We start from the raw sequence: 25,146 nt of genomic DNA, 5'->3' as shown, positions 1-25,146 counted from the left end.
CACCGATCAACAGAATCTGTTGATGCAACAGAAGCAAACGGCATTTTTGATTGGCAGCCATCTTGTGTGAATCCAGCCGGCCCAGTCCGCACATGCACAGTTCCCCAGAAGACGCAAACTAGCAAAACAGTGTTTTGCTCATGCGCAGTTGCGAAAAGAGCGCATAGTAAAGGAAAAGCGATTTGAGCATACGCAATCCATTCCTACACTTTACATCACGAGCGTCATGACATCAGAGGCCCCAACCACGCCCACTTAAAGGGGAAATGTCCGAAAATAGTGAAGAAAAGTTTTAAAGCCAGAAAACACTATTCTTTCACCATCAAAGACAGAACAATGCCTGAACTTCGACCAGTAGATGAAAATAACCTCCGCAGAACCCTGCAACAAGCAGTTAGCACCGCCCTAAGAGGTAATTTGGTCCTTGAAGACTACGATTCAGAAGATGATTTCATCATTGGACGTAGCGAACACCGTAACAAATCCGAACCGCAACAAGGTGATTTGTACATTGAAGCATCCTACACAAACATGGATGAGTTCTTCGGATTTGAGGAGCCTCAGCCCAGCATAGACGACATCCCAAACCCATGAGTACAAGATTCTGCTGCGGCCTGACGCCAAGAGACAGAGAGCGGTACAAGCCCGAAGAAAGCGGCCTGACGCCAAGAGACAGCGAGAGGTACAAGCCCAGAGTGTGGCCTGATGCCACACCAGTGGTCCACGCACCACGAAGAGTGGTCCACGCACCACGAAGAGTCCCTGACTCCACACAGAGTGGTCCACGATGAGTCCCTGACTCCACACAGAGAGTGGTCCATCAAGAAACCAAAGATGATTCAAGTGAACCTGAAATGACTCCGACAGAGGACCATCAAGAAACCAAAGATGATTCAGGTAACCAGAACAGACTCCAGACCTGGAGCATCAACAAGCCAAAGATGATTCAAGTGAACCGGACATGACTCCAGACAAGGAGCACCAAGGAATCAAAGACAAAACGCTCAATGAAACAGCAGATGCCACAAAGGACACTGATAAGTAACTTTTTGAAGGACTCGAATTCGCTACTCGGAATGGTCATTGAGCGCAACAAGCATGACAACAAAACCTACAAAAACAACAACAAAGACAACAACAAGAAGCGTACCAAAGGCATCAACGTCGACAACAAGCACAACAAAACCAACAACACTGGAAAAACGACAGATTGGAGGTAGAGAGCAGCCGGCAGTATCAATTTCAGCGGCCGGCTCACTTTGATCCGGAGAGGAAAGCTGCTCTGTCAGTGAAACAATCAGCCGGCCGCTGAAATTAACACTGCCGGCTGCTCTCTCCCTCCAATCCAACTTTTAAGTTTTAATGTTTCTGATTGGAGGGAGAGAGCAGCCGGCAGTGTCAACTTCAGCGGCCGGCTGATTGTTTCAGTGAGAGAGCAGCTTCCCTCTCCGGTTCAAAGTGAGCCGGCCGCTGAAATTGACACTGCCGGCTGCTCTCTCTCTCCAATCCAACTTTTAAGTTTTAATGTTTCTGATTGGAGGGAGAGAGCAGCCGGCAGTGTAAATTTCAGCGGCCGGCTCACTTTGATCCGGAGAGGGAAGCTGACAGTTGGGGTCCATAAGCTCCCCCCCCGCCCCCGCCGTATATCGCGAACCGCGGTATTGCGGAGCACGGTATAACGGGGGACTACTGTAGCAGCCTCTACAGTAGTCTCTAAGCCCTGGGCCCCATTTTCTAATAGTCTCTGGCATACATAGCTAGATTGAAGGCCCGCTACAAAAACATCCCGCACAGCAAGCTCCCTATGTTCGGCCACGGTTACGGCCTGGTAATTGCAGTCATTTGAGAGATTGTTCAACTCGCGTGCGAATTCAGCTAAAGTTTCACTAGGCCGTTGTTGGCGAGTCGTGAATACATGGCGGGCAAAGACCTCGTTCATGGGCCTAATATATATTTTGTCCAAAATCGCCAGCGCAACGGTGTAGGAACCGGCTGGATTTAGTTGTGTAGAAATTCTGTGGCTTACCCTCGCGTGCAGTAGGCTGAGCTTTTGTTCCTCCGTAGTTTCAGCGGTGCTGATCTCGGCCAAGTAGGCCTTAAAACATTTCAGCCAGTGGCAGAAGGTTTCTTTCGCCTCTGCATCCTGCGGATCGAGTTCTAGGCATCCTGGTTTTAGAGCGGATTCCATGTTTTACTTCGGCAGCTTCTTAAGTGTATTCAATTGATGGAACCATCAATTCAGCGAACTCGTGAAGTTGGATCTGAACAGAGGCTTTAATACACTTACAATAGAGCCAGCCTATTCGTCGTTGAACTTCAGGTGACATGGCAGGCTGGCTCTAAGGCACTGATCTTTATACATCGGTCCCAGGGGGAGGAGTCCTGGGCGGAGCCAAGGGAGGAGCCCAGTACAAACTCTTGCATACTCCCAGAGTGACTCCCCCTGGTGGTCGGATAGTGCAACTGCACTTACAATGGGTAGATAACGAACATATATACATGGAGTGATATTGGCAACTATATAGTGTGAATCACATTCATCACAAACACTTCGGGTTGGGGGCAGGGTCAAGGGACATGCCGATTCAGGGGAATCACAGATTTGAGCCAGGGAAGTGGGATGGAAATTTTTGGAAATGGGAGGAGAAGCGGATTAAGACACTAAAAGATTTGTTTCTTAAGGGTCGGTTTGCAGGATTGAAGGAGCTGGAAGCAAAGTATGGCTGGAGCAAGGGGAAATGTTTAGATACATGCAGGTTCGAGATTTTTCCAGAAAGGAGCTTCCCGGTGGAGCCGGCCTCCACATTGCTGGAGGAGGTGCTGACGACAGGGGGACTGGAGAAGGGGGTAGCATCGGCGGTTTATGGAGCTATTTTGGAAGAGGAGGGGGCACCACTGGAAGGTATCAAAGAAAAGTGGGAGGAAGAGTTGGGAGAGGATATGGAGGAGGGGTTCTGGTGTGAGGTGTTCCGGAGAGTGAACGCCTCCACCTTGTGCACGATGTTGGGGCTGATACAGCTGAAGGTAGTATACAAAGCACACCTCACGAGGGCGAGGATGAGCCGATTCTTTGTGGGAGTGGAAGATGCGTGTGGACGTTGCTGGTGGGAGGGGGGGGGGGGGGGGTGCATGCGCAAATCACGTTCATATGTTTCGGTCGTGTCCAAAGCTGGAGGATTACTGGAAGGAGGTTTTTAGGATCATCTCTAAAGTGGTGCACGTGAAACTAGACCCAGGCCCTCGGGAGGCCATATTCGGGTATTGGAGCAGCCGGGATTGGAAACAGGTGCAGAGGCAGATGTTGTAGCCTTCACCTCGTTGATCGCCCGGAGGTGGACCCTGATGGGTTGGAGAGCAACCTCTCCACCCTGTGGCCTGGAGGGGGGACCTGTTAGAATTCTTGACTCTTGAGAAGGTTAAGTTTGAACTGAAGGGAAGGATGGAGGGGTTCTACAATTCATGGGCATTATTCATTATGAACTTTCAAGAACTGGATAACATCGAACATTAGTTGGGGCGGGGGTGGTTGGGAGGATTGTGGGGAGGGGGGCTGTGTGTGTTAATAGCAACTATGGGTGATTCCTGATTCCTTTTTGTCATTTGTGAACATGCGAGGTAATGTTTGGGGTTTGGTGGGAGGATGGGATCGTTATTATTGATATGGAGATTGACATATTTGTTACTGATTATTGTATATTGTTGGTGGGTGTAAATTTGGGAGAAAATGTGAAAAAGGAGAATAAAAATATTTAAAAAAAAGAATAACACTGTATATCAACTGTATATTAGATCACTGTAACTCTGTCGAATAACTCTGTATATTAACTGTGTTTGGCGTCTCCTGCTGCACTCAGAAGTCTGTCGTTACCAGGGGGAGTGCTACCCTCAGTATTGGTGGCTCCGATTGGCCGCGATCGGGTCTCAACCAATAGCAGCGGCGGATGCTGCGGGGTACGGCTGCGTCGCCAAGGTTGAAGCCCCAGGTCTGTGATGCTTCTTCATTCGGGGGAAAGGATGAGTGGCGATGGTGAAAGGAGCCGGGACTTGCAGAGGGCTGTGTGTATGGTGCTCTGAGAGAGGAGCCCAGGCTGTCCACAATTATCGCCCCATTAATATTGCTCACGCGGGAAAAGAGTTTGCAAGCAGGTGAACAGAGCCGGTCTTGCATTTTCCTATGCTTGCCAGGAACTAGCCCAACAGATTGAAGAGTGTTGCAAGTTGCCTCAGAGGATCTGGAGCCTTTAAAGAGCAGGGCTGGGGGGATAAAAGGGAGGAAAGATGTGTTTGGTGGTGGAATCACGTTGGCAATGGCAACGCTCTGGGGGTGGAATGCAATATTCCATCCAAGCTGCACGGGTGCACAGCCACAAAGCAACCCAAAAGTTCTGCATGTTAGGCAAAAAATGGAAACGCCCAGTGCACTTAAATGACTTGGCTTTGCACTACTTAAAAACTATTGGCCTGTTTATTTGTGAAAGGTAAGGACAAGGGGACCTTATCTTGGAAGTGCAGGTAATGTTATGGATATTCCTTGGGTTCAGGCACCTGCCAGGGAGAAAAAGCATCTTGGATGTTCTTGAATGAGCCGTGGCATCATCAGAACAGATTGAACAGCGATTGAAAAACTGGGAGAAAAAAATTTGAGTCTTTGCACAAGCAAGGTGGAAAGAAGTACTGTCCAGGTACTTGTGAGAGTCAATGAGTGTGTACTGGATATCTCTCACCCCGGAGATAAAGTATTTTGAAAGGCTGAATTGGACCTCAGCAAGAGATTGATCAAAATTTGAAGCATCGTTAATGTATGAAAATTTCTAGATCAGAACCAGTGCATGACATAGTCATTCGTCTTGGAAAAAGGAGCTTGAAATGGATCCTAAATAGGATTAGACAATTTCAAAATATTCTGTGAAGGGACTGGAAAAGCGAGGATTCTTGTGACCTTTCATAGCCATACCTTTTACTTAGAGGAAGTGAGTAGTGTTAACTTAAAAGTTTTTTCATGCAAGCGTAATTTCAACCAGGTGGACAAGGGTAGTGGTGGATACTGACAGGTTGAACTACTTTTGGAGTAGGTGGGGGGGACTGAAGACTGTCATGACATTACCTGGAGGTACAGAGAGACGAGGGGTAAACTTAAAGCAACGGTAGAGGGATCGGCAGCTCATTGAACACTCTCATAGGAAAGGAAAATCAGGTGGGGTGCACAATGGGCAGGTAATTTGCCACCACTTATTTAGCATGCCTGAAGTTGGCTTTCTAATAATTGGATATTTATAACAATAAAGCAACACTTGGATAAACATGTTTGCACAGGTGGTGGAAGAGGTCAGAGAAAAGATAGATGTAGGAAGGGACTGAACAAGGCAGGGGAAGAGTTAAAATAGAAATAGATTCTTGAAAAATCTTCTTCATTATGCCTGCCAAATTGTTTTCCATTGTTTTACAGACTCATAACATAAATTACTTCAAATTGCATCACTCACTTCTATGTGATGTTATTATGGAACACAACCCATAACCTATCTTCTCCTTTTGATAGACTGAGGTTTGCAAACAATTATTTTGAAGACTGCTTAAATCCTTCCAAAGGATGTCCTTCAAACTGTTCAGAATGTTTGGGGAATGCATTTATCCCATGCTTTGGGTCTTGGGACCTGCTAATAACAATGAGTGGGATGGAAATATTTTGCATCTAATATTTTGATGAAATGTGCAAAGAAATAGGTGATTGATTGAGATGTGAAGCATTCTTTATTGTATTGAACAGGTCATACAAAGTGAACTGCAAATAAAAACATTGTGAAACATTAATTTCTAAAGATTGCTGTCAAAGACCTAAAAGTATTCTGCTAATACAGTGTAATTTCTGTCAAGCGCGATCATGGGTACTCTCAAAGTTGCAATTCCCCGTGCCCATCCAACTGGGTACTTCTAAGTTTCTTTTGTACGAAGCAAGGTTTGCTCTCACAAAAACTTTGTCACCACGCCCAAGCCTTTCTGTCAGGGTGATAGTAATGAAATGAAATAAAAAATGAAAATCGCTTATTGTCACAAGTAGATTTCAATGAAGTTACTGTGAAAAGCATCTAGTCGCCACATTCCGGCGCCTGTTCGGGGAGGCTGGTACGGGAATTGAACCGTGCTGCTGGCCTGCCTTGGTCTGCTTTCAAAGCCAGCGATTTAGCCTAGTGTGCTAAATCAGCCCCTATGGGGCAATATTCTCAACATATATATTTCAGGGCAAACAGTTGGCTTGCTCTATCTGGGAGAAGAACATTGTGTTGGCACCTAGACAGTCTTTTCCTTTCAGGATGATCAGAGTGAAGAGGCATTCCTGGCTCATCTCGCACACCACTCAGTAACTTGCCTGACCTTGTCTGCTCTGCTCCTGCTTTGTTAGCTATTAAATGGTGCATTAATGTAAAATGAAAATTAATTCAGAGCCTGATTGGCAAAGATCTGTAGGAAATCCACTGAAACGGTTGACAGATTAAAGATGATGACGAGTCTGTACTCTAATCATTTATCTACTGATGTTTTCAAGTTCTTTCAGGCACTAACAATGTTTTTCTACTTATAGTAACCTTCACAATGCATGGTACCATAATGGGAGTCGGGGCAGGGATTTTTATCCTTGCCGTTGTATGGATTTTGGTGTTGCTGGCATGCATGCTGTTATCTCGATCAGGAGACATGATCAGGTGAGGCACTTTACTTGCTGCATAAGTCTACTATTTAAATGTACGATTGAGCAAAATTAGGATTCTCCCTCTACTTTGGGATTATCTTAAAAGGTTAGCTTTAAATTAATCTAGATACATCAAACTTAGCCCAATCTTTGATTTTCTCCATTGATGTGCCTGCCTGAAACAATTTCTCCATCCAAAGCTGAGTTTGAGACATATTTGTTTTCATTCTAAAGTTTTTTCTATGCAAAGACCATGTTAATCTTTAAGAAAGTGGAAGTCTTTCCTTAAAATAAACATCTCTATCCACTTTTTCCTCTGTCACTTCTGTGTCTCTCTTCAAATATTAGGTACAACAAGCATAGCGAAAGAGGAAACACTGGAGGGACTGACATCCTTAAGGTCGATAAGTCACCAGGGTCAAATGGATTGTATCACATGCTGTTAAAGGAAGCCAGGAAGGAAATAGTAGATGTTGTGAGGATTGGAGGTCTGCAAATGTACCTTTTTTTTTATAAAGGATGCGAGGGATAGGTCAGAAAACTAGGCTAGTCAATATGTCTTTGATCATGGGCAAATTATTGGAAACAATTCTGAGAGATAGGATGAATGAAATGAAATGAAAATCTCTTATTGTCACGAGTAGGCTTCAATGAAGTTACTGTGAAAAGCCCCTAGTCGCCACATTCCGGCGCCTGTCCGGGGAGGCTGGTACGGGAATCGAACCGTGCTGCTGGCCTGCTTGAAAAGCCAGCGATTTAGCCCAGTGAGCTAAACCAGCCAAACTGTCACTTTAAAAGGCAATGGATTGATCAGGGTTAGTAAGCACGGTTTTGTTAGGGAAGGATCGTATCTTATTAACATAATAAAATTCTATGAGTAAGCAACAAGGAGGATTAATGAGGGTAGCCCAGTGGATGGTGTCTAGATGGTTTTCAGCCAGGCATTTGATAGGACCCCACATGGCAAACTGGTCAAAAAAATGAGATCTCATGGGATACGTAAGCAAATGGATCCAAATTTGGCGCAGTGACAGGAAACAAAGGGCAATGTTCGATAGTTGTTTTTGACAATGAAAACGATTTCCAGTGGTGTTCCACAGGGCTTAATCTTGAGACTCATTCCATTTGTTGCATACTTTAATGATTTGGACTTAAATCTGGGTGGCATGATTGGGAAATGTGTAGGTGACACACAAATTGGTTGTGTAGTTGATACTAAAGAGGACAGCTGTCGACTCCAGAATTGTTATTGGTTTGATTGACTGGGCAGAGAAATTGAAAATGGAATTCAATCCGGAAAAGCGTGAGGAAATTAATTTGGGGAGGGCAAACAAAGCAAAGTGAATGTTTGATAAATGGGAAGATTTGAGAGGTGTTGAGGAAGTGACAGACCTTGGAGTGCATGTCCACAGGCCCTTGAAGGTGGCAGGACAGGTGTTCAAGAAAGCCTATAGAATGCTTTATTTTGTTAGACAAGATATTCTATATAAAAGCAGGGATGTGATGCTGGAACTGTATAAAATGCTGGGTAAGCCACAGCTGGAGTTTTGTGCATAGTTGTGGTCACCACAATACAGGAAGGACATAATTGCTTTGGGGAGAGAGCAGAGAATTTACAAGAATGTTACCAGGGCTTGTAAATTGCAGCTATGAGGCGAGATTGGATTCTTTGGAACAGAGGAAGCTAAGGGGTGACCTAATAGAGATGTAGAAAGTTACGAGATGCCTAGACTGGGTAGACAGGAAATACTTATTCCCCTAGTTGAAGGGTCAGTTACCAGGGGCTTAGATTTAAGATGATGGATAGAAGGATTAGGGGGGACATGACGAGAAGCATTATCACCCAGAAGTTGGTGGGCATTTGGAATTCATTGCCTAATTTGGTGATTGAGACTGAAACATCCAATTCACTTAAAAGGTACCTGGATCTTCATCTAAAGTGCTGTAATGTGCTAGGCTACAGAACAGGTGCTAGATAGTGGGATTAGAATGGGCAGCGAGTTTCCTTTTCGCTTTTCTGGCCAGGCAGACACTGTGCAGACAAAACCCAGGACTTGACTCCTCCTTCTGCAACTGGATCCTCGACTTCCTGACCAGTAGACCACAATCAGTAAAGATAAACAACACCTCCTCCACAACAATCCTCAATACCGGAGCCCTGCAAGGCTGTGTACTCAGCCCCCTACTATACTCCCTATACACACACAGCTGTGTGGCAGAATTTGGCTCCAACTCCATCTACAGGTTTGCTGATGACACGACTGTAGTGGGTCAGATCTCGAACAAATATGAGTCAGAGTACAGCGAGGATATAGAGAACCTAGTGGACAACAATGTCTCCCTCAATGTCAGCAAGACTAAAGAGCTGGTCATTGACTTCAGGAAGAAAAGTATCGTACACCTGTCTGCATCATTGTTGCTGAAGTGAAGATGGTTCACAGCTTCAAATTCTGAGGTGTGCACATCACCAACAATCTGCCCTGGTCCACTCCCGTTGATGCTACAACCAAGAAAGCACAACAGTGCCTATTTGGGATGTCCGCATTGACTCTTTTTAAAAATAAAGTTAGAGTACCCAATTATTTTTTGCCCAATTAAGGGGCACCTTAGCGTGGCTAATCCACCTAACCTGCACATCTTTGGGTTGTGGGGATGAAACCCACGCAGACATGGGGAGAATGTGCAAACTCCAAACGGACAGTGATCCAAAACCGAGATCGAACCCAGGTCAAAAGAACAAAGAAAAGTACGGCACAGGAACAGGCCCTTCGGCCTTCCAAGCCTGCGCCGACCATGTTGCCCATCAAAACTAAAATCATCTACACTTCCGGGGTCCGTATCCCTCTATTCCCATCCTATTCATGTATTTGTCAAGATGCCCCTTAAGCGTTACTATTGTCCCTGCTTCCACCACCTCCTTCCGGCAGCGAGTTCTAGGCACCCACTACACTCTTTAAAAAAAAAACTTACCTCGTACATCTACTCTAAACCTTGCCCCTCGCACATTAAACCTATGCCCCCTAGTAATTGACCCCTCTACCCTGGGGAAAAGTCTCTGGCTATACACTCTGTCTATGCCCCTCATAATTTTGTAGACCTCTATCAGGTTGCCCCTCAACCTCCGTCGTTCCAGTGAGAACAAACCGAGTTTATTCAACCGCTCCTCATAGCTAGTGCTCTTCATACCAGGCAACATCCTGGTAAATTTCTTCTGCACCCTCTCTAAAACCTTCACATCCTTCTGGTAGTGTGGAGACCAGAATTGAACACTTAGTGTGGCCTAACTAAGGTTCTACACAGCTGCAACATGACTTGCCAATTCTTATACTCAATGCCCCGGCCAATGAAGGCAAGCATGCCGTACGCCTTCTTGACTACCTTCTCCACCTGTATTGCCCCTTTCAGTGACCTGTGGACCTGTACACCAAGATCTCTCTGACTGTCAATACTCTTGAGGGCTCTACCATTCACTGTATATTGTATACCTGTATTAGACCTTCCAAAATGCATTTGTCAGGATTAAACTCCATCTACCATCTCGCCGCCCAAGTCTCCAAACAATCTGAATCCTGCTGTATCCTCTGACTGTCCTCATCGCTATCCGCAATTCCACCAACCTTTGTGTCGTCCACAAACTTACTAATCGAAGGGCAGCACGGTAGCATTGCGGATAGCACAATTGCTTCATAGCTCCAGGGTCCCAGGTTCGATTCCAACTTGGGTCACTGTCTGCGGAGCCTGCACATCCTCCCAGTGTGTGCGTGGGTTTCCTCCGGGTGCTCCAGTCTCCACCCACAGTCCAAAGATGTGCAGGTTAGGTGGATTGGCCATGATAAATTGCCCTTAGTGTTGGGTGGGGTTACTGGGCTATGGGTATAGGGTGGAGGTGTTGACCTTGGGTAGGCTGCTTTTTCCAAGAGCTGGTGCAGACTCGACGGGCCGAATGGCCTCCCTCTGCACTGTAAATTCTATGATAATCTAGACCAGTTACATTTTCCTCCAAATCATATACTACAAACAGCAAAGGTCCCAGCACTGTTCCCTGCAGAACGCCACTAGTCACAGCCCTCCAATCAGAAAAGCACCCTTCCCTTGCTACTCTCTGCCTTCTATGACCTAGCCAGTTCTGTATCCATCTTGCCAGCTCACCTCTGATACAGTGTGACTTCAACTTTTGTATCTATCATGAGGGACCTTGTCAAAGGCCTTACTGAAGTCCATATAGACAACATCCACTGCCCTACCTGCACCAATCATCCTTGTGGCCGCCTCAAAAAACTCTATCAAGTTGGTGAGACATTACCGCCCCTTCACAAAACCATGCTGCCTCTTGCTGATACGACCACTTGCTTCCAAATGGGAGCAGATCCTGTCTTGAAGAATTCTCTCCAGTAATTTCCCTACCACTGACATAAGCCTGTAGTTCCCTGGATTATCCTTGCTACCCTTCTTAAACAAAGGAATAACATTGGCTATTCTCCAGTCTTCCGGGACATCACATAAAGACAGTGAGGATCCAAATATTTCTTGTCAAGGCCTCAGCAATTTCCTCTCTAGCCTCCTTCAGTATTCTGGAGTAGATCCCATCAGGCCCTGGGGACTTACCCACCTTAATATTTTTCAAGACGCCCAACACCTCATCTTTTTGGATCTCAGTGTGACCCAGGCTATCTACACACCCTTCTCCAGACTCAATATCCACCAATACCTTCTTTGGTGAATACTGATGCAAATTATTCATTTAGTACCTTGTCCATTTCCTCTGGCTCCACACATAGATTCCCTCCCCTGTCCTTCACTGGGCCAACCCTTTCCCTGGCTACCCTCTTTCTTTTTACGTACGTATAAAAAGCCTTGGGATTTTCTTTAACCCTATTTGCTAATGACTTTTCGTTACCCCTTTTAGCCCTCCTGATTCCTTGCTTAAGTTCCTTCCTACTTTCCTTATATTCAACACAGGTTTAATCTGTTCCCAGCCTTCTAGCCCTGACAAATGCCTCCTTTTTCTTTTTGACAAGGCCCAAAATATCTCTCGTTATTCAAGGATTGCAAAATTTGCCATATTTATCCTTCTTCCTCACAGGAACATGCCGGTCCTGAATTCCTTTCAACTGACATTTGAAAGCCTTCCACATGTCAGATGTTGATTTACCCTCAAACATCCGCCCCCAATCTATGTTCTTCAGTTCCCACCTAATACTGTTATAATTAGCCTTCCCCCAATTTAGCACATTCACCTTAGGACCACTCTTATCCTTGTCCACCAGCACTTTAAAACTTACTGAATTGTGGTCACTGTTCCCAAAATGCTCCCCTACTGAAACTTCTACCATCTTGCCGGGCTCATTCCCCACTACGAGGTCCAGTACAGCCCCTTCCCTAGTTGGACTATCTACATATTGTTTTAAGAAGCCCTCTTGGATGCTCCTTACAAACTCTGCCCCTTCTAAGCCCCTAGTACTAAGTGAGTCCCAGTCAATATTGGGGAAGTTGAAGTCTCCCATCACAACAACTCTGTTGCTTTTACTCCTTTACAAAATCTGTCTACCTATCTGCTCCTCTATCTCCCACTGGCTGTTGGGAGGCCTGTAGTAAACCCCCAACATTGTGACTGCATCCTTCTTATTCCTGATCTCCACCCATATAGCCTTGTTAGACGTACCCGATGCTGTGGTATGAAGAGGCAAAAGTTCTGCTCCTTTTTCATCAAACCACTTTTATTTGTTCCAACTGACTCTGCACAGAACTCTGCACATCATCTGATCCAGCGGCCACCTGAAGCCCCTTTACATATCAGTGTCAATCAGTGAACACTTAACATAAATGAGACAACTAATTAACCCATTACTTAACAGTCTCCCCGTCCTTGGAGAAAAAAAACCAATTAGGTGAAAACAAAATTTCAAGAAACTAAAATTTCAAGAAACTAAAACACACATGTGATTTCCCCCTTTTTTTTTGAGTAGAAGAAAAACAACATTCACAGAAACAGGCGCCCTTCATTCACAATATCCAAAAGTTTCTGTGAACTAGCCCCTCTTTTCGTAAAACAGTCTGATGGTTGATAGCTACTGTCAACCCATTTAATTTTTGTTATTTACCCTCTGTCCAACATCTGCTTCAAACTTGCGATGTCTATCCGTAACCTCTTTTCATCAACACTTTTTGTTGAGTGCACATTTTCCCACAGGGATTTATTGTCAATGTGACAGTCAATAGGTATATTACCCAAATCCCCTAATCCCAAAATTTCTGTCAATATCTGACTTATATAAAAGGCCATATCCACCGCTTCCACTAAGCTGAACGTCTCAGCAGCCAAAGTGCTTTTGACCACTCTCCTTATTTTCTTTGTTTCCCCACACAAGAGGGCAACATTTACCATTGTTCCCCAAAAGGAAAATTATAAAACCTCCTGCACTTGAAACTCCATCACATAAATTTGCATAGGACGCATCACTATAAGCTAGGAATTTCAAATGCCTAAGATCACATAAAACCGGGAACTTCAAAACACACTCCTGCATTTTTAGTTTGGCCAACACTTTATTTGCTTTTATTAGGTCTTCCACTTTGGGATCATTGATTTTTGTACTCAACTCTAAGGCATCAAAACTCACGTCCGGTCTAGTCTGTCTACCTAACCAGTTCAGTTGCCCTATTAAACTTCACAGTTGCTCTTTTTCTATCTTCGAAACCATTGCGTCTTTTTGTGAAACCCGGCCACGACTAATTGCTATTGGGCTGATGCTTTCCAAATAAGATTGCTGACGTAAAGTTACCCCTAACTTAGTCTGTCCGATTTCCAGTCCAATATATTTAAATGCACCGGAAGCCTGACTTCCAACCCTGAATTCTTTTCTCAAACCAGAGATTACAATAGCTTCAAAATCACTAGTCCCACCCCACAAAAAATCATCGACATGCATCATAAAGATGCCAGCAAGATTTCCTTTACAATGCCAATAAAACATTGCAGGATCTGCTTTCAACTGGCAACAGCCTAACTTTAACAAGACTGACCTTACCAAAAAGTACCACACTCTAGATGCATCATTTAATCCATATACAAATTTGTTCAACTTCCAGAGTACCCCTTTTGTGTTAGCTGCTTCTTTAGGAGGACGGAGAAAAATGTCTCTCTGGAGCTGATGCCCCTGCAAAAAGGCAGCTTTTATATCTATAGATTTGCATTCACATGCCTTTGTGGCTAATAGAGCCAAGAAGATCTTTAAAATAACCTTTCCTGCTGTAGGTGAATCTACCCTTAAGTTCTGATCTTCTAAGTTTTCTTCAAATCCCCTTGCCACAAGCCTGGCCTTTGCCTTATAAGTTCCATCTGGAAGAATCTTTTCTGTACAAATCCATCTGTGGGATAGAGCTTTTTGTCCCCTATCCGGTACTTCCGTGTCTACCCCAAATTCACTCCAACTATGCAATTCTTGCTGTTTAGCATCTCTGATAACTTTTTCATCTAATTTATTTGAAGCCACCAAAATCTCACGTGCATGTGGGCTTCTACTTCTATTAGCATTCGTAGTCTTACTCCTGTTCCAAGATCTTGATAGACTACGTCCCCTCTCCGGCCTGGTATCTCGTTCTGTACTGCTAGATCTTTCTCTTCTGTAGCGGGATGTCCTTTCAATAGTTAGAACATAGAACAGTACAGCACAGAACAGGCCCTTCGGCCCTCGATGTTGTGCCGAGCAATGATCACCCTACTTAACCCCACGTAACCCGTATCCCAACAATCCCCCCCATTAACCTTACACTACGGGCAATTTTAGCATGGCCAATCCACCTAACCCGCACATCTTTGGACTGTGGGAGGAAACCGGAGCACCCGGAGGAAACCCACGCACACACAGGGAGGACGTGCAGACTCCACACAGACAATGACCCAGCCGGGAATCGAACCTGGGACCCTGGAGCTGTGAAGCATTGATGCTAACCACCATGCTACCGTGAGGCCCTTTCCCTGTGAACCTGTTCACCATCTGATGTACTATCTGAACTGGCACTGCATTTCTGTGCCCTCCATTTTTGAACTTCGTTTTCCCAATCCATTGTCTTAACTTCCTCCCCCGAATGCTGTACTTTCAACCAATGTTTATACTTTCCAGTGGCCTTCCCTGCTCTACTAATAACAGTTGCATCCTTCCATTGACTAGACCCTTCAGGCAAGTATGTCACTTTTGTACCAACCTTTGGCAGTTGCCCTTTCGGAAAAATGGCCTGATCAATTTATCAGAAGTGTTGTGTTCCTCTACAGAAACCCTGTCTATATCAGTTAACTGGTCCTCATAGTTCTGTAACACATGCGTACCAGACTACTCTGGTTCCTCGTTATGTCTGTCTACTCTGTCTAAATTTGTAATCGGTTATCCTTGATGAATGTACCCCAACAGTTTGATTACCATGTTGCAAAATAAATGTTTTGCCATCTATGCCTATGATCTTCCCTGGGCCTTTCCATTCATTAGAATTGTCTCTCTTATAGTACACCATGTCTCCTTGCTGAAAAACGGCATCTGATGGCCCTACATTGTCTTAAAGCTCTGCGAATTCTTTCAGAGACTTCTGCTTCCAAAAAAGCTTTTCTACTGCTATGTAACGCGTTTAAATGTTCAGCAAAACCTGAGCTAATTGTAGTCCCTTTCCAAGCTGGAGGCTGGTCATCCAAAATGGAGGGAATTTTAGGATTTCTACCAAACACTAATTGATAAGGACTATAGCCCCCAACCATCTGCAATGAATTCTTTGCATGTACCGCCCATGCTAAAGCTGAATTTAGCGTGCAGTTTGGTCGATCTCCCAAAATTTTCCGAAGCATGTCATCGATAACAGCATGATTTATTTCGCAGACACCATTACTAAATGAGCTTTCTGCAGCCGTGTTCATAACTCTGATATTCATGTTTTCACACATATCCCTAAACTCATCATTAGCAAATTCTCCCCCATTGTCCGTAAAGAATTTTGCTGGTGGACCCATTCCTGTCCCGATCCATTTTTCCACAATTTGATCCAAAATTACTCTTTTCTTTACTTTGTACAATCATTGATTGACTAAATCTGGTTGCTAAATCTACAAAATGCAAAATAAATAAATTATTTGCTTTATCCCAGATCTTAAGGTCCATGGCCACAATGTCATTAAAATCCCTGGTAGGGTTACTATCGGTCGTGCTGGTGTCCTTCTGTACTTCCTGCAAACTTCACAGCGATCACTAACCTGTTCTATCAGTTTAGTATAGTCGTCATCCCTTACCCCTGCATCCTTTAATAAATTTTTCAGCCTCCGAGGAGACGGATGTGCAAATTGCCTATGCAGTTTTACTACAACAAGCTTTTTATCAGCTAAAGTCGCATTATCAACTGCCATTAACCACTCTACTTGAAATATTATTTGTCAATAATGGAATACAATAGTGTCCCGACTGTGTAAATTGTAAGTCCACCGTCTTTCCAAAAACTGTTGCCGTATCCTGTTCCATATCCAGTTTCATGTGTGCTTTCTTCATCGACGGTCTGCTCAGAAGCAAAGGTATCTCACTTGATACAACATCCGTGCTAATGAAATGATTCACTCCAGCAATATTGCAAGGGATCACCACTCTTTTCAGCGACTTCAGAGTATTATCATCCCCAAACCTCAAACTTGTGGAACTTTTAAATTCCTTAATCTTGTTACGATTTTCAGCATCCAAGGAGTCCAGATAACATTTTAATCAGTCAATACCACACACAGTAGATGTGCAGCCACTGTCCAATACAGCACAGTTGAAGGATTCTGCAACCAACACCCTCATTACCGGCGTAAAACAGCTTGTTAATAGGACAATGCATTCTTTCTGTTCACTATCTGTTTCCTCTTCTGATTCTTCCATGTTATGTATCGCTTCAAATACTCTATCATAACGAGTTGGACAGTTGAAAGCATAATGGTATTGAGAGTCACAATGAAAACATCGATTTATCATGCCCCGTGCATTTCTGGGGTTCATCCTCCTATTGTAGGTTCGAACTGGGTTTCTGTCTTCATAATTTCCTTGTCTCGGTCTCCTTTTATAGTCTTGAGGCCTGTTGGTAGCCATATGATTTCGCCCATCCTGTTAATAGTGTATCTTCCATATTCTGCCTTCTTGCAGGCTGACCTATTTGGGTCATCAGAGCCATTGGAATCGAAGGTTTCCCCAGAATTTTTTTTTAAAGCTGTTGTCATCTGTTCGAATAAGGTATCGTTATCCGTAAACTAAACTCCTGTCAAAACCAGGAGCCTATCCATGTTGCTCACTCTAGCACAGTCAAGTAATTTAAAGGCCAGCACAGACTGTGGATATTCCAGCCTGTGTTTCTGCAGCCTTTAATATAGTCTACCAAATTCCATTATATAGTCTTCCATAGATAAATCCTCCATTTTCCAGAACTTATCAAAATCCAACCATGCTTCATACGCACTTAACAAGTCATCTTTCTTTTAAACCTTATCCATATAAAGTAATAAAGTCGCCAGACCTTCTTCTGAGTCTAACTCTTCCAACTCCAGCTCAGAAAGCACTTTGTTTCGGATTTTACTGCCATATGGTAAAGAAAGAGCCAATGCCATACCTTGCTTTCTCTTTCCTAAAGCAGTCACCTTAGTCCACATAACTACTGCACTTCTCCATTGGTCGTATGATTCCCTTTCAGAAAATAAGGGAGGATAGTCATATCCAGCCATCTTTGTCCTGGGTTCAGCCATATATCCCTTTTTTTTTCACTCCTTGGTTTGATCTGGAAAAATTGTATCTTTCAACCCTTCACATTTACACAGCAACCATCCTCTGCCACCAATTGTTAGACGTACTCGATGCTGTGGTATGAAGAGGCAAAAGTTCTGCTTCTTTTTCATCAAACCACTTTTATTTGTTCCAACTGACTCTGCACAGAACTCTACACATCACCTGATCCAAAGGCCACCTGAAGCCCCTTTACATATCAGTGTCAATCATTGAACACATAACATAAATGAGACAATCATTGAACACTTAACATAAATGAGACAACTAATTGCAATGTCTCTTAACCCATTACTTAACAGCCTCGCTGCCCTCTGAGGTGTCCTCCCACTGTACAGCTGGGATATTCGCCCCAAGCAGTAGCGCAACTCCTTCACCCCTTTTACATTCCCCTCTATCTCGCCTGAAACATCTAAATCCTGGCATGTTTAGCTGGGTCATCAGCGCTGCAGTGCCAGGGCTAACCACTGAGCCACATGCCACCCCCGTCCACATTGACTCTAACCAACGTTTACAGATGCACCTTAGAAAACGTTCTATCTGGCGGCATCATAGCCTGGTATGGCAACTACTTGGCCAAAGACCGTAAGAAAGGACAGAGAGTCGTGAACACCGCCCAGTCCATGACGGGAACCCGTCTCCCATCCATTGACTTTGTCTACACCTCCCATTGCCTTGGGAAAGCGGGCAGCATACAACAATAGGTCATCCGCATAGAGCGACACTCGGTGCTCCTCCCCACCCCGGACCAGCCCCCTCCAATCCCCTGACTCCCTCGGCACCATAGCCAGGGGTTCAATTGCCAGCGCAAAAAGTAGGGGGGACAGGGGACACCCCTGCCTCGTCCCTCGGTATAGTCGAAAATACTCCGATCTCCTCTTACTCGTGGCCACACTCGCCATCGGGGCCTCATACAACAGCCTCACCCAACTGACAAACCCCTACCCAAACCCGAAACTTTCCAGCACCTCCCACAAGTACCCCCACTCGACCCTATCAAAGGCCTTCTCCGCATCTAGCGCCACCACTATCTCCGCCTCCCCTTTCTCCGCCGGCATCATAATAACGTTCAAGAGCCTCCGTATATTAGTGTTCAGCTGCCTCCCCTTCACAAACCCCGTTTGATCCTCGTGGATAACCTGCGGCACACAAACTTCTATCCTCGTGGCTAAGATCTTTGCCAACAACTTGGCGTCCACATTCAGGAGTGAGATCGGCCTGTATGGCCCACACTGCAGGGGATCCCTGTCTCGCTTAAGGATCAAGGAGATCAGCGCCCGAGACATCGTCAGGGGCAAAGCCCCCCCCCACCCCTCCCTCGCCTCGTTGAAGGTCCTAACCAACAGGGTGCCCAGCAGGTCTGCATACGCCTTGTAAAATTCAACCGGGAACTCATCCGGCCCCGGCGCCTTCCCCGACTGCATGTTCCCTATCCCTTTAACCAGCTCCTCGAGCTCAACTGGCGCCTCCACACCCTCCACCCGCCCCTCCTCCACCCTCGGGAATCTCAGCCGGTCCAAAAAGTGCCCCATCCCCCCCTTCTCCGCCGGAGGTCGGACCGATATAGTCTCTCATAAAAGTCCCTGAAGACCCCATTAATGTCTACCCCACTCCGCACCACATTTCCTCCCCCGTCCTTAACTCCACCAATCTCCCTAGCCGCATCCCGCTTACGGAGCTGGTGTGCCAGCATCCTACTCGCCTTCTCCCCATACTCGTACACCTCACCCTGAGCCTTTCTCCATTGAGCCTCCGCCTTTCTGGTGGTCAGCCAGTGACCCAGGGCCGGGATCGAACCCGAGTCCCCTGCGCCGTTGGCAGCAATGCCAACCGCTGTGCCACCGTGCTGCCCTTCTTCTCTACTGAGTAGTACTACACTCCGTATGCTTACCCGATGCCTGTGCCTGTGTATTTACATTGTGTATTTATGCATGTCGTATTTTTTTCATGCATGTAATGATCTGGGGGCTGGTTTAGCTCACTGGGCTAATCGCTGGCTTTTAAAGCAGACCAAGCTGGCCAGCAGCATTGTTCGATTCCCGTACCAGCCTCCCCGGATAGGCGCCGGAATGTGGCGACTAGGGGCTTTTCACAGTAACTTCATTGAAGCCTACTCGTGACAATAAGCGATTTTCATTTCATCTGTCTGGACTGTACGCAGAACAGAATATTCTGTGAAGGGACAGGAAAAGCAAGGGTCTTTGTGATCTTCCATAGCCATACCTTTTACTTGGAGGAAATGAGTGGTGTTAACTTAAAAGTTTTTTCATGCAAGAGTAATTTCAACCAGGTGAAAAGGGTGGTGTTGACAGGTTGCACTACTTTTCGAGTAGATGGGGGACTGGAGACTGTCATGACATTACCTGGAGGTACAGAGAGACTATGAGTCAAATTAAACTTAAAGGACAGTAGAGGATTGGCAGCTCATTGTACACTCTCATAGGAAAATCAGATGGGGTGCATAATTGACAGTTAATTTGCTACCACTTATTTTGCATGCCTGAAGTTGGCTTTATAATCATCGGACATCAATAAGGATAAAGCAATACTTGAGGCTGGATAAACATGTTTGTACAGGTGATGGAAAAAGTGAGAGCAAAGATAGATGTAGGTGGGGACTGAACAAGGCAGGGGAAGAGTTAAAATAGAAATCTAATTGCCTTGACGATTTGAAGATTCTTGAAAAATGTTTATCATTTCACTGTACCTCGGTATATGTGACAATAATCAAATGCAATTCAATTCAAAGGGATGAATGACTTTTTTCTGCATCGTCACGTTTCTATGGTTCAATTGACTTTTGCACCTGTACTTTTATAGGAGTACAGGGAGGGTATCGAGACTGCTGCAATAGTTAGCACACACGGAGCTAGAATGAAATGATCAAGCCACAGAACAAGGAGCATAGAAAGTGGGAGTGAATGGGTCAAGTCACAAAACAAGGAGCATTGAGAGCTGGAGTGAATGGGTCAGGCCACGGAATAGGATAGTTCTGTCCAATAGGAGTTGCTAACAAGTCACGTATAGCCATGGCGACATAATTTTGACCATTTACACTAATTTTAGTAGAAAGCATAGAAATAGGAGTAAACATTTAGCCCTTTGAACCTGTTCTGGCATTCCATGAGATCATGACTAACTGCAATACGACTCAGAAACCTTCCTTGTCCACATCCCGTAATACATTGGATAAACACAAATCTCTCGGTTTTAAAATTAACAATTGATCTAACATCAATTGCCATTTGAAGACGAGTGTCTCAAACTTCTACCACCCTTTCCATGTCAGAGTGTTTCCTAATCTCACTCCTGACAAGCCTGGCTCTAACTTTTAGATTATTGCCTCTGGTCCTAGACTCCCGCTGATGGAAACAGTTTCTCTCTAAAACACCTTAATGTACTTTGACAGTAGATAATAATGTACTTCACGTGTACAGTTAGTTAACAAATATCTACCAATGTTCAATAGTCAAGAAGTAAATCACTCACAGTGATCAAAAATTGCACAGGCCCTGATTTTCGTCACACAATTTGAGTGAACATTAAAATGTATACATATGCACCATGTGTTGAGTTGTGTTGAGATCACATGCCCACAGTGTCCATTGCTCAATTGTCACTTAGGAATAAGAAATGTAGCTAATCACATCTGGAAACCCTGTTAACTACATGGCTTGTGGTTAATATATTGGATGACGCTGAGTCAAAGCATCATACCAAAATCACGGAGATCAGAATTGGGATTGAGCTGCTTGGAAAGGAACACGGCAAGAGAAGAATGGTGCAGGTCAGGCCAGTGGAAAACCCACATGCAGCAGAACTGAAGTAGGGCTGGTATACAAAAAATGCATTTTTGGCAGAGAGTGGGTCAAGTTAATGGAAGGAGGCCACAGAGCAGAGCTAAAAACAAACCTTTGAAAAAGACAAAAATTGGAAAAAGAAAGATAAACTTGCATAACTTAAGGAAGACCGCTTGGTCTGATGAAAGTGCAATCCGCAGGAACCAGTGCAACCTCAATGCAGTACCAATTTTGTTTGAGTTAAATTCATCTTCAGCTCATTGATTTTGGTGCTCCAATCCCCTTGCTGTGTCCCTTGGTTGATATCCAGGACAATAAAGTATTATCTGTTGTGAAATACAGATTCAACAGGAATATCTTGTCTGTTATTTTTACGCAGCTGGCTTTCGACTGTGTTTGTTTTCTTCCTTGCATTGATTCTCACAATGATCCTCATCTTCTTTCCTCGAGCCAAGGAAATACCTGAGCCAGTGACTGAAGATGTGGTAAGAACAGTGCTTATGTGTATTGCTTTATATTACCTTTCATAACCTGCCCCTGAGCTTTTATTTAAAACAATGAGCAGGCAACAGAACCTTTTCAAGCCTCAGGCAGTCACATTTTTCACATATGCAGTGCACAATATATTGATTTCAGTGAAGGATGAAGTACTGTACCTGCAGCATAAATCCAGACAAAACTCCCAGAAGAATAAATCAAAGGTTTAAACTCAAAGCAAGCTAAACCCCAGCAGTAAATGATTCCCTCCACTATATCACTCCCTCACTCTATCCATTTAATTTCAGTGAGTGCTTCTGGGCTCCTACGTACTCCTCTGGTCAGAGCATCAAAGCTCACTTATTGAGGTCGCTTGAGTTGCTATGACCTCTACTCTTTGAGTTATAACTTATGCCAGCACACCAGAGTCTTGGATTAGGATCAGAATTTTATTGTATTTTACCTTCATGTCATCTTGATCTTTTCTGATGTTTTTCTCTTTTTGAAATTGAGAAACCCAGGTCAAAGCCTGTGCTGCAGGCAAAGGTCAAGTAGGTAGGAGAGAAGAAGAGGCAAATTAAGAAGTTGTGTTTAGGTGATGACACATGGCTTTTAAAAGCATTTAGATTGTTGGAAGAGGGATAGGTGACACAAGGTCTGAAGTTCCAGCGTGAGGTTCTGACAGGATGAGTTACAGAGGGATACAATGCTAGTCTTGATTTAATTGTAAGCGAGGCCTAGAAAACAGAGAGGCAAAAACATAATGTATTTGGAGCTTGGGGAGAATGTTTAGAGGAGTAATGCCCACAGAAACACTGATAAAGCAAGGAACTACAAAGAAGTTTGAATAAGGAGATGTTGGAGGCTAGTATGAGAGAAAGGCCCCGCATCAGGTGAGAAATGTTCCCTTTAATCTGATCCGGATTTACTGACACAAGAGAGGAATTGTTTTTTTAATGTATTTCATTCCAAACTTGTTCAACAGTTACAAAACATAAATAATCCTGGCAACACACTCCCCAACTCAGTTTTACAGTGTGTACAAATATTTCCCCTTTTTCACTCTAACCCTAACCCCCCCCCCAACAAGCAACTCCTCAAACGTGGCCACAAACAGCCCCCACCATTCCTCAAAGCCTTCCGCTGAGCCCCTCAGTTCAAACTAATTTTCTCCAACCGTAGGAAGTTGCATAGATCCCCCAACCAGGCCGCCAGCCCCGACCGCATTGCCGACCACCATTCCAGTAAAATTCTCCGACGGGCAATCAAAGAGGCGAAGGCTGCAACGTCGGCCTTCCTCTCCTCCATCAGCTCCAGCTTCTCCAATATCCTGAAAATCGCCACCATAGGGTACGGCCCGACGTCCGCCCCCACAATCTTTGCTAGCGTCCTGAACACTCCCACACTCCTCACCAGCCCCTCCTCTATCCACTTTCTATACATACCGTCCGTCTCCCCTGGCTTAAACCCGTGGTTCTGACAGAACAGTGTTAACACCGACATCCCCTCTATCCTAAAATGTCTCCTCAGCTGGTTCCACCCTAATCGTGGACTGTGCACTAACTTCTCAGCCCCAGAACATATGCGTATGGTTTGCTGGTCCTCGCCAAACTTCTCGCACTAGTCTGATACTCCTTGGAAGAACCCACTCACCCTCGCCCAAGTCATGTGCACTCTGTGTACATCCTTAACTGTATCAAGCTCATCCTCACACGTGAGGAGGTCGCATTCATCCTATGCAGTGCCTCACTCCACACTCACTAAACTATCTCCCCCCCCCCAATCCTCCTCCCATTCCTCGATCCTCACCACCTGCACACCCGCCTGCTCTCCCAGCCACCCATATACGTCCCCAATCCTACCCTCCTGTTCCACATCTGGAGCAGTAACCGATCCAAAAGGGCATATTTCGGTAGCCTGGGAAGCCCTTTCCACACCGTCCGTGCAAAGTCCCTTTCTTATAAATACCTAAATTCACTTCCCCTCGGGAGCTCTACCCTCTCCCTCAGCTCTTCTATGCTAGCGAACCTCTCTTCAAGATACAAACTCCTCGCCTCACCAGCCCGACCTCTATCCACTTTCTAGACATACCGTCCGTCTCCCCTGGCTTAAACCCGTGGTTCTGACAGAACGGTGTTAACACCGACATCCCCTCTATCCTAAAATGTCTCCTCAGCTGGTTCAACCCTAATCGTGGACTGTGCAACCGGGCTCTCTGTATATATCCTTGGTGCCAGTAGTAGCACGACTATCGCCATGACCCTCAGGCTTGACCCCCTTCAGGACTCTTCCTCTATCCTAACCCATTCTACCCACTCTCCTTCCCACCACCGCCTCACGTTCTCCGCATTAGCTGTCCAATAGTAATGCAGCAAGTTCGGTAGTGCAACCTCCCTTTCTGCCTCTGCCTCTATAGCAGGGCCCTCTTGACCCTTGGTACCTTCCCTGCCCATACAAACTCCAAAATGACTGTCCAACTTCCAAAAAAAGACCTTTGGAATAAGAATCAGGAGTATCTGAAATACATATCTGAAGTACAGTACAAAAAAATAAGAATTCGAGTCACAAATTACAAATTAAACATTGTGAAGAAGTCAATAAATGGCTGCCACCTTCGGGCGAACCCTAATAGCGAACCTCTCAAGGCGAACTTGACTTTCTCTAGGCCAAGAAAGCTTGCCATGTCCGATAGCCATACATCAGCCCTCGGGGCCTTGGAGTCCCTCCAAGCTAACAGAATTTGTCGCCGGGCTACCAGGAAAGCAAAGGCCAGAACTTCAGTCTTTCTCTCTTCTTGGACTCCCGTGTCCTCCGAAACCCCAAAGACTGCCACCTCCGGGCTCATTACCATCCCAGTTTTCAATATCCGGGACATGACATCTGCGAATCCCTGCCAAAACCCCCTGAGTTTAGGGCACGACCAGAACATGTGTACATGGTTAGCCGGCCCTCCGGTGCATCTAGCACACTTGTCCTCCAGCCCGAAGAATCTGCTCATCTGGAACACCGTCATGTGGGCTGAGTGCACAACCTTAAACTGGATCAGGCTGAGCCTGGCGCATGTTGCGGTTGTGTTTACTCTGCTCAGGGCATCTGAAACTCTACCCTCTCCCACCTCTCCCCTAGATACTACCCTGTCGTGCCTCCCTTCGGCGGGAGACGTGGGAAGGACGGCACCAGTCTGCGTACAAAATCCCTCACCTGAAAGTATCTAAAGTCGTTCCCTCTTGCCAGCTCAAACTTCTCCTCCAGTGCCCGCATGCTCGGAAAGCTCCCTTCCGGGAACATCCCCCATTCTCACAATCCCCGCCCTCCTCCACAGTTGATACCCCCCATCCAAGTTCCCCTGGGCAAATCGGTGGTTGCCGCAGATTGGGGTCCACACCGATGCTCTTACCTC

The 25,146-nt window shown here is 45.3% G+C and overlaps 1 protein-coding gene across 3 annotated transcripts in view; it reads left to right on the top strand.

Moving 5' to 3' along the window:
- Window positions 1-3,877: 3,877 nt before the first annotated feature.
- The window catches only part of tmem218 (transmembrane protein 218), a 33,042-nt gene continuing 11,773 nt past the window's right edge, over window positions 3,878-25,146 (top strand). Inside the window, exons 1-3 of one of the 3 annotated variants that reach the window (XM_038779468.1) lie at window positions 3,878-3,983; window positions 6,581-6,701; window positions 21,649-21,754. In XM_038779468.1, coding sequence (XP_038635396.1) covers window positions 6,592-6,701; window positions 21,649-21,754 — 216 coding nt within the window. In that variant the 5' untranslated portion in view covers window positions 3,878-3,983; window positions 6,581-6,591. The other 2 variants (XM_038779469.1, XM_038779470.1) reach the window with 2 other exon arrangements.

This window comes from Scyliorhinus canicula, chromosome 19, assembly GCF_902713615.1.
Source record: "Scyliorhinus canicula chromosome 19, sScyCan1.1, whole genome shotgun sequence".
Classification (NCBI taxonomy): domain Eukaryota; kingdom Metazoa; phylum Chordata; class Chondrichthyes; order Carcharhiniformes; family Scyliorhinidae; genus Scyliorhinus; species Scyliorhinus canicula.
Note: the sequence above shows the minus strand (reverse complement) of the source record. Positions and strands in the feature narration are given on the sequence as shown.